The sequence below is a fragment of the Zootoca vivipara genome, chromosome 2 (genome assembly GCF_963506605.1).
Source record: "Zootoca vivipara chromosome 2, rZooViv1.1, whole genome shotgun sequence".
NCBI lineage: Eukaryota > Metazoa > Chordata > Lepidosauria > Squamata > Lacertidae > Zootoca > Zootoca vivipara.
Genome location: NC_083277.1, coordinates 75,175,902 through 75,188,638, shown reverse-complemented (window position 1 = coordinate 75,188,638; position 12,737 = coordinate 75,175,902). Strand labels below are relative to the sequence as shown.

General features: G+C 41.2%; 1 protein-coding gene across 3 annotated transcripts in view; it reads left to right on the top strand.

The window, feature by feature from the left end:
* The window catches only part of SH3PXD2B (SH3 and PX domains 2B), a 115,254-nt gene that overhangs the window by 53,959 nt on the left and 48,558 nt on the right, over positions 1-12,737 (top strand). For all 3 annotated transcript variants that reach the window (XM_035105293.2, XM_035105294.2, XM_035105295.2), the window contains one exon: positions 10,110-10,186. In XM_035105293.2, coding sequence (XP_034961184.2) covers positions 10,110-10,186 — 77 coding nt within the window. The remainder of the gene's footprint in view (positions 1-10,109; positions 10,187-12,737) is intronic.

Genomic DNA, 12,737 nt, shown 5'->3' with positions numbered 1-12,737 from the left:
TGCTTCTTGGGAGAAAAGCAATGACAAACCTAGACAGCATCTTAAAAAGCAGAGACATCACCTTGCCGACAAAGGTCCGTATAGTTAAAGCTATGGTTTTCCCAGTAGTGATGTATGGAAGTGAGAGTTGGACCATAAAGAAGGCTGATCGCCGAAGAATTGATGCTTTTGAATTATGGTGCTGGAGGAGACTCTTGAGAGTCCCATGGACTGCAAGAAGATCAAACCTATCCATTCTTAAGGAAATCAGCCCTGAGTGCTCCCTGGAAGGACGGATCGTGAAGCTGAGGCTCCAATACTTTGGCCACCTCATGAGAAGAGAAGAATCCTTGGAAAAGACCCTGATGTTGGGAAAGATTGAGGGCACTAGGAGAAGGGGACGACAGAGGACAAGATGGTTGGACAGTGTTCTCGAAGCTACGAACATGAGTTTGACCAAACTGCGGGAGGCAGTGCAAGACAGGAGTGCCTGGCGTGCTATGGTCCATGGGGTCACGAAGAGTCGGACACGACTAAACGACTAAACAACAACAACAAAGTTTTTATTTTGGTATGAGCTTTCGTGTGCATGCACACTTCTTCAGATACAGTGAAAACTGTTTCACTGTATCTGAAGAAGTGTGCATGCACACGAAAGCTCATACCAAAATAATAACTTAGTTGGTCTTTAAGGTGCTACTGAAGGAATTTTTTTTAGTTCAACATTTGTTTCCTAACCAGGACCTCTCAAACCTACTTCAGCCTAAAATGGCCGTAGGTAGGTATAGTTCATTTTTACATCATGAACTTGCAAAATACATAACTCTGCTCACAAGCTGTGGTAGAATAAGAGGCTATGCCCTCTTCTGAATGTCCAAGCAACTGTGCTCCACAGATGAAAGGTGGGTTGGCGGGGAAATTGAAAGACGGAGACCCCAAGAAAGAAAAAGAGCTGAAACAAGAAATGAGCTCCTCTAGATTAGCTATGTGTAGTGGCTGCCAAATCTTTCAGGAAGCAGCTTTTATAAGCAGAACTAAGTTTTCCAAACTCCCTATATCCATGGTGATCTAGAGGCTGTTCCCACCAGTGTTTCCCTGAAGGGGCTGGATAGAACTGTATGGAAACAAAACTTTGCCCAAAGCCAAAGTTTTTAACTTTGGCTGTGAAATTGCTTTTGTGGAAGCTTAAGCTGAAGACCATGGCGGACTTCCAAAGAAGAAGATTTAACAGGATAAAAATGTTGAAGTTAGATTGTTATCTGCCTTCTGCCTCCCTCCCATGCTGCGCTGCTTGAGATCCTGTTAGCTCCCCCCCCCCCGGTCAGATTTCTTGAACACTCCCTGTAGAATCATGGCAACGTGGTGCTTGCATTCTTATTTTGCTCAGGCAAAGCTTCAAGTAGAGTTTAGATGCACCCCCCCTCCCAAGACCAGTGAAAAGTTGAATCTGAACCATTGCTGTCAGAGAGAGGCACTTAACCCTCATATTAAGGTTGTTTGGGGGTCATTCCACGCCAAATCACCTGATTTTAATACTCGACCGTGCTCTCATGACTCAGATTTTCTTCAAAAAGTTTTTTATGTGTAGATACCTATGAGATAACCTCAAAATAATTTTTAAAGGTTTTTTGGTCCAAAATTGGGTGCAGGAGAAATTTTGAATTTGGCATGATTTGGCATGATTTAGGCGAATGCAATTTCTGTGTCAGTTTAGAAAAAAACCCCTCCTGTTTCACTTATTTTTCACTTATTTTGGGATCAAAATAAAGCTAATTTTGGTCTCTTTCAAAATAAGGTATAAAAATGGTATTAAGTGCCACAGAAAAGGGTCACCGACCATTCAAAGTGAATTTTAGTCACTTTGTACCTTGGTAGGTTCAATAAGCCATAGCACGCAAACCACAACTAACACATGTATCATACTTTTTTGTAGAATGGGCTAACCTTGAACTTGTTATGTTTTAAAAATTAGAAGGGTGTTTTTGGTGGTAATAAAAATATTTTTTTAAAAAATAGTTTTATTATTTAATAAAAACAAAATACGTCTCGGAACCCTTGTTCATTTTATTGTGTAAAACACTTCTGTTTGGTCAAAGGAATAAGGTGGGAGGCTACTACAGGATTCCAATGCAAGTTGCTGTTGTTTTCCTGTTAAAGACGGGTACACTCATGTAGACTTATTTCCTAAGTCCTTTCGTTTCATTTACAAGAAACTTGTTAGATGTTTTTTATCCGAAAGAAAGAAAGAAAGAAAGAGAATAAATAAATAAATAAATAACACAATACAATTTTTTCCCCTTGCTGATTCAGAAATGTCATATTGCATACAGTGGCCAAAACAGCACCATTGACCACATTGTATGTATGGGAAACAAAATAGCTTTGACCATATCATTGCAGAAGTGTTTTATACACACATATTTTTTAATGAAAATGTGAATCGTGAGAGCACATAGCACCAGGTGCTTTGGTGTGGAATGACCCTTTTCTGTTGCTATCCATTCTACCCAGTCTCATTTCCTAGAGAGCTGCTCCCTGACAATGTAGATAATACTGAGCTAAATGGACTAGTGGTCTGACTCTGTATCCTAAATTCCTATGTTGGGTATCGCCCCCATATTGCAGATGGGGACCTGAAACAGAGAGAGCGGCTTGCCTAAAGCCACCTTGTGTGTGCATGACACGAGTTTCAATCTTTGGACTTTTTGGTACATAGTGCTGTCTCTTAGCCACTGCAATACACCACCTCAGCATAATAGTATAGTGAGTAGAATTATTAGTACAGCCTTTCGTTTGCTGCTTGGACAGTCTGGACCCAATTAACTTTGATTTTGTTTGCCTTTCCACCTTATGCTGTGTCACAACCATGCAGCCCCTGGCATACATTTAAAATTGTATTACATTCTCTTGGAAGGATGTGTCTCTGTAACCAGCGCTCACAAGGCCATTTAATTTGATGTTGACAGTAGGCTGCTGTGCCACTCTTGTGGCAAGCACTCTTTGAAGCTGTAGCCGCATTGAATATCTGCCCATTCCAGGCAACTAATTTTTCCTCCTGGAGAGAGATGATGTCCATATGTTTAAAAGTGAACTGGAGGCCAAGCCAGACAGGGTGTAATTTGAGAGGTGATGAAAAGTGTATTTCTTTCAAAAGAGTAAAAGTGGGTTGGGGGGAGAGAATGGTGAGGAAATACAGTCACAGTAGGCAATTACCTTCAAAGGTATGGCGGGTGCATTTTCTGCATAGAATGCAGCCACTGCCTGGACGTGGGTCACGCTTCCGCCAAAAGATAACCTTGTGTCCTAAAAAAGATGTAGCCAACTGAATCACTTCCCACCCTGAGTGCTACAGGAACAAAGAGGGATGGGACTCACCATCCAACATTTGACAGTAACCCCAGTGATGTGGGGTAGAAAGTTTTCCCTTTATCCTTGAAAATGAGTTGTTTCATAAAATTGCTTGATATACAGCAAAATAAAAATTTCAGGCCGGCCAGTATGACTTAGTACAATGCTTGTTACAGTTAATTTTTATCAGGCAACTATCTCTAAGGTGAATATATATTTATGTACATAGCTCTTTCTGTATGTTAGTAGGTTAGCAGCCTTCACTCCTCTGTGACGGGACAAGAACTGATTTAGCAATTTTGCCAGTCACATGAGTTTGAAAACAGCTCGATAATCACCTTGCAGAAAGGCTGTCTTTACTCTTTTCAGCTGAGCTTCTTTCTCTGGTTCTAGAGCGGGCATCCCCAAACTCGGCCCTCCAGATGGTTTGGGACTAAACTCCCATCATCCCTAGCTACCAGGACCAGTGGTCAAGGATGGTGGGAACTGTACTCCCAAAACACCTGGAGGGCCGAGTTTGGGGATGCCTGTTCTAGAGTTTAACCTTATATTGTTGCCTTGTAGGATTTTCTCTAATACTCTCAGATGTTAAAAAAACAAGAACCAAATGAATTGATGTAAGCAAGGAGATTAATGTAATTGGATATTCCTGTGCAGATTTTTGTGGTGTCTTTGACATTCCCCACTTGGGATGTGAAGCCTTACCTCTTCATTGGGAATTGTACCCATACTGTACATACATAGCTTTGCTGGTTTCCTTCATGTAGCATGCAACCTATTTAATGTCTAAAGTGACCCCAGATATTTTGGTTATAATTGTCAGAAATAGTTTTGCAGTCAGACCCATGTATACTTTGAGCTTTAAATACTAAAAAAAAAATGTGAGTGTTGGTACTTTGGCTACCCTTTAAATCACAGTACTGATGGGGGACCTTCCAGATATTGTTGGATTCTATTTCCCATTACAGTGGTACCTCGGTTTACAAACACAATTGGTTCCGGAAGTACTTAACCTGAAGCATATTTAACCTGAAGCAAACTTTCCCATATTGGCTACTGAATCACCTTAGCTAATTGAAATGATTGCCTTTTGGGAAGCGGCTAACTTGCAGTATCTTAAGGTGCCAAACTTTAAATCTTTTAAGACTTGACTTTGTAAGGAGCGGACTTTTAAAACAGCTATATGTTATTTTGTGATTGAGAGAGAGTTTTCTATCCCTGCCCTTTGAATGCTCAGATAAGAAGCCTCTTTTGAGCAGGCATTTTGGTACATGGAACCATCCAAGGAAGTGAATATAAATGGCTAAATGATTAAAGGAGTTGTGAGTGCAATCTGGTTTGTCTGTCTCTAGAAACTGAAGTTGTTTGTTCTAATGTAGAAGTTCTTCACATATGGCATATGATGCAATTTGTGGTAGATTTACAAACCTCACCATTGCTGTGCTATCCTTCACTCAAAGCTTGGATGCTTAGTCCAGCTCTTTTCAACTGACCAGGATTGCTGTCTTGGAAATCTTCTGTTGTGGGAATGCAAGTGCTTATAATCCATTTTCAGAACAGCACAAACCTAAATAGCAACGTTTCCACACATTGGCATTGCCCACTTTAGAAATAAAGAAAAGACAACATTTTATACCTGAAGCTGTTATACAGTACTTGAAGTTGCAGATGTCTAATGTAAAATTGAGAACAAGTCAAATCTCATTAGGAATAAGGAAGGATGAGTATCTTTTAAAGGACTTGGCTTTGAACTCTTTCCTAAACACAGTGCTGATGTTTCTGTTTCATGGTTTTCTTTTTTGCAGAGTTGTGCTGAAAGTAAATGGCTAAATTGTGCAGAAATACATTCTTTTTTTTAAAAAAAGCATGGGGTCAGTTCATGTTATAAAAATGTGGCCTGAATAATTGGAGGGTGCCTGCCTCTTTCAAGATTGCTCCTTTAATATTTATGTCTCTTGGAAGGTTTTGTGTGTGGGACATTAATGGTTGCCTTTGCAAAGGAAACCGCTGCAAAGGGAAGAAGGCTACTGTGGTGATTTTTTTAAAGTGCAACTGCCCTGAGATTTCAGAACAGGGCAGGGCATTGTATATAAATAAAATGTCTGCTCCTTGGAATGGAGGGAGAAGGAGCAGTAGCATTTCTACATCTTAAGATGCTGGCAGAGTTCCTGTATCTGTCACTTCCTCTGGCAGTCAAGGAAAGGAGAAATTTTCTACATATTTATGACTAGCTGGCTTCTTACTAACTCTGCTATATACCTTTATATAGCAACTGCTCTCCATATACATAAATTGATAGTTGTGGTTGTTGTCGTCGTTTAGTCGTGTCTGACTCTTCGTGACCCCATGGACCAGAGCACGCCAGGCACTCCTGTCTTCCACTGCCTCCTGCAGTTTGGTCAAGCTCATGTTTGTAGCTTCAAGAACATTGTCCAGCCATCTCGTCCTCTGTCGTCCCCTTCTCCTAGTGCCCTCCATCTTTCCCAATATCAGGGTCTTTTCCAGGGAGTCTTCTCTTCTCATGAGGTGGCCAAAGTATTGGAGCTTCAGCTTCAGGATCTGTCCTTCCAGTGAGCACTCGGGGATGATTTCCTTCAGAATGGATAGGTTTGATCTTGCAGTCCATGGGACTCTCAAGAGTCTCCTCCAGCACCAAAATTCAAAAGCATCAATTCTTCGGCGATCAGCCTTCTTTATGGTCCAGCTCTCACTTCCATACATCACTACTGGGAAAACCATAGCTTTAACTATCCGGACCTTTGTTGGCAAGGTGGTGTCTCTGCTTTTAAAGATGTTGTCTAGGTTTGTCATTGCTTTTCTCCCAAGAAGCAGGCGTCTTTTAATTTCGTGACTGCTGTCACCATCTGCAGTGATCAAGGAGCCCAGGAAAGTAAAATCTTTCACTGTCTCCATTTCTTCCCCTTCTATTTGCCAGGAGGTGATGGGACCAGTGGCCATGATCTTGGTTTTTTTTATGTTGATCTTCAGACCATATTTTGCGCTCTCCTCTTTCACCCTCATTAAAAGGTTCTTTAATTCCTCCTCACTTTCTGCCATCAAGGTTGTGTCATCTGCATATTGCAGTGATCCACGAAGGGGATAAATTGATTAGAATGCTTTTAACTATTTCTAGGAAATTAGTAATATTCATATTTGCAAGGCTATATTAAAGGCTTGCTTGTAACTAAACTATAAACAAATCTTGACGTTGCTGGAAATCCCTTGTTTATTTGACTTGTATGCCACTTAATACAACACAATCTCTAAACTGTTTGCATAAAGTACGGTATTATGAGCAATTAATAAATAAATAAATACATAATATTAAAATGCATTAGTAACTCGGTAAAATATTTTGTGAAAAATTACTACAGAAATATTCCAGCCGTGTGATTAGAAAATAGAGACACAGAAAGCCTGAAGAAATGAGCATGTTTTTCATAGGCATTTAAAGCCTACCACAGTGGAAGCTTCCCAAATAGTGTTCTAGATTCTGAAATAACCTGCTTTTGTTCTATCACATTGTGACACTATAATGGTCTGGCCATCAGAGCCTTCTCTAAAGGGTGTACAGTTTGTCTGGATCTGTACACAAGGGAAGGTAGTCCTAAATTGTTTTGGCTTTAAACGCCAGTAACAATACCTTGAAAATGATTTGGTAGCTAACTGGCAGCTGGTGCTTTTCTCTCTTTTTTTTAACGCAAATGACACATGTGTACAGTAAGTTGCCTCACTCAGCACTCTAGTGCTGAATTTTGCACTGGCTGCAACCTCTGGAGCAGGTGCAATGAATGCCCCACATGTAATGCATTGCCGTAGCCTAATTGTGAGGTTGCCAGTGCACAGGCCACAATAGGCAAACTATTCCTATACAGCAGGGGTGCACAACCTGCGGCCTCCAGATGATGTTGGACCACACCTCCCATTATCCCTGATCACTAGCTATGCTGGCTGGGCCTGATGGAAGTTGTAGTCCAGAAATATCTGGAGGGCTGCAGGTTGTGCACCTGGTACTATACGGGAAAGGGAATATTTGTTGTGGCAGCTGAAGCTGGTAGTAGGCGTTATGAGCCACAGATATCATCATCTGGGCCTCTTAATGACTGAGATGGTTCCAGGAGCACACCCAAAGTGCATGCCTCTTTCTCCAGAGAGAGTGGAACTCCATCCAGAACAGATGACTAGCCCAGGTCCTGTACCTGGGGACCACTCAACCACAAGATCTTTGTCTTGTCAGGATCTGTTCTCATTAATTAGCCCCAGATACAGTAATAAAAATGTGGCACTAATGTTGTTTAAACTGTATCAGCCCAGATTAATTGGTACAGGAAGCATAGCGGTGTGTCTTTCACCAGCTGAAAATGTGAGAGCTGTGTTCTGCTTTCTACGAGTCCTCATAGAGCACTTGTGCTTTTCCTACTCTATTGTCCGCTGCTTTAAAAAACCCCACAAAAGTTTAAAAGAATGCAATATCTCTGGATCAAATAGAAAAGCTGTAATGTTCATGGATGTGTTGAAGAAATGAACATGCATTACTGTGATTGCTTGTGCAAATGGCTAGACAGATTAACTGGCCATTTACTCTGATTGCTTGCATGCTTTATGTGCACATCAATAAGAAAATGTGAGTTATAAATTTTCTTTCAACTCTGGTGACTGAGTGAATCTTGGAGAGACGCCAACCCAATTTCTGTCTGAGTTCTAAATATAGAAAGAAGCACTGCTGACCCTAGTTACTGGAATATCCAGTTTCTACCAACTGGGAAAATATAATGAAAATTCCATGATGATTTTAGTTGATGTAGTGGCACATTACATTTTATAATTCGTGGCCACAGAGAATTTGGACCAAAAATTTTGTCAATAAAACAAGGGCCACGATAATGAAATTTGTTCCATTGTGGATATAAGAAAGGAGCCAACACCTTAAACTTTTCCATAAAGGACTTCTTCACAATCTTGCTTGACTTGCTGACAGATTGATTCAAATTTCCATGTTCCTTGCTTGAGAACTGCAGCTACGATGGTGGGAAACTTCATATGGGCTGTTGAACTTGGAAGAAAAAGTTGTGAACGCCTTTTCTACTACATCATATTCTTTGAAAAGTTACTCCTTTGCTGAACTCCTGTGCAGTTGGTCATTCATGCTCTGTACAAAGATTCTTCCCTCCCTGGGGTGGTTCAAACATTCAGGAGTCATAAAATCCAATTGGGGTGCAGTTCTGCATGGTGCCATGCAAACAGATGATCATTAATTTGAAAACACTTGACTATCATAATTTCTTCTTTGAATTTGCAAAACTAGCTCATTGGGCAAATAGATTCTAGGCTAGCCGCCTGCCCCTCCACTAGTCAAGAGTTTGACATAAACATGAGCTCAAATGGAAGGACAGAGTTATTTCAGCCAGGGCTGGCTTAAGATACTTTGCTGCCTGAGGTGAAGGACAATATGGCACCCTTCCCCAAGGCACATACAGAAGCCAGCTGGACTGGTGGAATTCCAATACTGATGAAAGGACAGTTTCTTCTACTGCAGCTGAAGACAGCAGGCTAGTGTAGGGGTACACAGCAGGCCACATGGCACTCCTAGCTCTGTCCTCCTGAGACAGCTGCCTCACTCTGCCTCATTTTAGGGCCAGACCTGTCTATAGTAAGCATCTTTAAATGTTTCTGTTGTTCCTCTCCTTTGGAGAACATACAGTGCATATGTACATGAAAGGGAGTGTTCGTTTCTTGGTTCAATTTCACTCAAACTGGAGGAACAGCTCCCATCTTGCTTCCATCTTAAAGTGTATGCATTATCACCTTACAAACATGACTGTTTTGTGGTCACCTATCCAAAAAGGCAAAAAAGAAAATGGAACAAGCATTTATGGACTGGAATCACCATTGCCTTTTTGTTCCAGCAGGAACTTCCAGACAAAGCAGTTTTACTCATTATGAGGGACAGGTGCACATGTTGCAGGGAGCATCTTGGTTTATCTGTGGCAAAAAGTGTAAATCACTGACACACTTACTTACAATCAAGGCTTCCACACATATCTACAGGGGTATTTTAAGGGTACATAGCTGTGGTTTTCACCTTGGGTTTGCTGCAGGAAACTCCAATATAACTCTGGTGTACCTGCTGCAAACAGGATTGCTCTGTAGTATGAGTCAACAGATTAGGCTTCCTTCCCTTCTCTTTTTTTTCGTTTGTTTATCTTAATTGCTGCTAACTGCTGTTTTGTTTATTATTGTGTTTGTTTTAATTGCTAGTTTTTGAGCATTAATAGTATTATTATTATTTTTAAAATGTGTGGTTGAAAAGGTTTTGTCAAAAAATAATAATTCATCGGTTTGCATTTCTATCCTATCTGATAATGCACACACACACACCCTGTTCCACCTTGGTCGTAACTAATTTCTGTTGAAATCAACAGGGCAATGTTCCAACAGGGAAGAAGCATTCAACAAAGAACACTGTGAACTTGAAAAAAGGACTACTGTGATTTATATTTTAGAATACTGTATCCACAATCCCTGATAGAATGAATGGCCAGCAATCTAAAATCACAGCTGTGAATGAAATTATTTTCATGGGATTATGTTAACGTGATTTGCGTCTCCCAGTGTAACATTTGCATTGCCATGTGTCTGAATGCCCTTATGGGATATGTCTGTGCTTGAGCCGCTGAATAAAGATAGCAATCAAGGAGTTCTTTGAGAAGTGAGGTTCTAATGAGCTAGAGGATTACCCAAACAAGCAGTGACTGGCATTGTTCTTGTCTCTCCTTCCGTAGGCAAGATCCTCTTCCGCCGAAGCCACATCCGTGACGTTGCCATCAAGCGTCTTATACCCATTGATGAGTACTGCAAGGTGAGTGGCGTTTTCTTCCAAGTTTTGTGCTGATTGTTGAGTTACCGTACATTGTTTGCAGCTGGTTCCAGTGCAGCAGCCTTCCCTGCTCTAGTAACCTCCAGGTGTTTTGGACTACAATTTCCATCATACTCGTGGTCATGCTGGCTGGGGCTGTTGGGGTGCTGTAGTCCCAAACATCTGGAGGGCACCAGGCTACACAGTAAGTCACCTTTTCTGTTTTGTCTTATTATATGCTACCATAGCTTGTGTTAATGCATTTTCACTTGAGTAAGAACTCAGCAACGATGACCTTAAATGTCTCTTACTCTGCAGACTTACCCACAGAGTAGCTTTGCTGACATAATGAAGCACTTTGGACATTTACAGTGCACTACACAAATGCTTAATAACAGTGCTCTTTTCTAGGAAAAGAATATGCTGGTACTCACCATGATCCCCCCTTTTTCTCTCCCTCACACTCTCCTGTCCCCCCTCAATTAATTGAAGCCCCACTTTGTGCCCCCCTCTCACTTCTTTAACCTCCCCCCCCACCTTGCCCTGTCTGCTCTTCAAATCCACCCAGCTTCCTGCCCTCCTGCGTACCATTGAGTCCCATCAGAAAAAAAGTAGCGCTTACTAAGATTAATAAATGTTGCCATTTTTTGTTATTTGGAAAAATTCCTTTTCATGCCAAGTGTCAACTGCTCTCGTTGTTGCTTGAAGATGATGGCTTTGTTAGTAAACAGCCTCCCTCCGTCAAATGAAAGCAACCGCCTTTAATGGTTTCAAAGTGAAAATTGGTGTGTTAGATTAGCCCAGTGTTTCTCAACCTTTTTTGGGCCAAGGCACACTTGTTCCATGAAAAAAATCACGAGGCACACCACCATTAAAAAAGTTAAAAAATTTAACTCTGTGCCGCCCTATATTGACTATATAATTATGACTGTAAGAAACACTTGCCAATTGCTGTGTTGGTTGCAATCTCCTGTAATAAGGCTTCACAAGCCGCTGATTTCTCTGCCAGCACAATCCTTTGCTCAGCAAGTTTCAGGTTGAGCTCATCCAGCCAGCTTCTTTAAGTTTGTCTAAAACCACCCTCCCGTGGTGGTGGCTGTTGAGAACTGCGCTCGCCCCGCGCCGTGACCCGGCCGGCTTCCTTTCTGGCGGGTAAGTGTTGTTAATTGGCGGCCGCCAGGCACGTGACAATGCAAATCGCCCTTCTCGTCGCGGCACGTCGCGGCACACCAGCCAGCGTCTCGCGGCACACTAGTGTGCCGTGGAACAGCGGTTGAGAAACGCTGGATTGGCCTACTCTCCTTTAGAAATAGCTTAGTTCAAATGGAATCTCACTTGAAAATTATTCAGACTGCCTCCTTCAATCCCATTATACTAGCCATTAGAAAAGAGATGCTTCTCAGTTTAGTATAGCTACCTCTTTGTGTCAGAAGGAAATAAGAAGCACCTATGGGACAGGGGTGTGCACGTGTGGCTAGTGCAGGAACACATATAAATGTTTTAAATTAAAACACAAAGAAATGGCACAGTTCTGCAGGGATGGAATTGGTAGGGCTTGCCATGTATAAAAAGCAATTTGTTTTTGATACTAGGGGCTGATGGGATGGAAAAGTCAAAAGTCTGCATTGGATTCTGCAGAAGGGAAGTGGTCATAGGGATGCTTATGCCAGAAAAAAGCACAGTGTGCATTGCCCCATATTTCTGGGGAATATACCCCAGTGGTCGTTCAATTTATATAATATCACTAATAAAAATTATATTACAACTGTTTCTTATATTGAATTCTCTAGGTTTTTAACCTTTTGAAGTTAGAAATGCATTAAGTAATTAGGATATCATTATCTTCCCTTTTTCGCTTCTAAAATCTGGGGATGTCTCTTTGACATTGTGTGTGTGTGTGTATGCTTGTTTTGTTTTATCATATGTGTTTTTTTTGTGTTGAGGTTGCTCTTTGTAGTAAAATGTGTGTGAAATACATGTATGTGTATATACACTTTTCATTCATTCAGCTTCTGATAGGCTTGTTCCTCTTGTCACGGAATAGGTTAAAATATACCCAAATAGGGACACCTGTGTACACACACATTTGATTTTAAAGAGGAAGTCCATAGGTGATGAGGCAGCAGCTGGCTCCTACAAAACAATGCTATTGATCACATTAAATTTAACAAATCCATTTGACTTTATATCATCTATAATGTTGTAGATGTGATCTAAACGCCTTAGTATTTCTTTCTTTTAGTTAATGATAACCAGGTAACAAAGACTGCACTCTTAGCCTTCCAACAGCTGACACTTAACTTTGTATTTGCTAATAGGGAAGGGTGGGTGTGGAGTAGGCTCACACAAGGAAGCCTGGCTTGCCATGATATGGACACCACTCTAGCAGTACAACTTATCTGCTGCTGTTTTTCCATGCTTTTCATAAGGGAAACCACCACGGGGAGGAAAATTGTATTCCAACTGAGCACAGATAAATAAATCACAGAGATGACTGTGGTTTGTGGATATACAGCAAATGCTGAGCGTTACAAGAATTAATTGCGACCACATC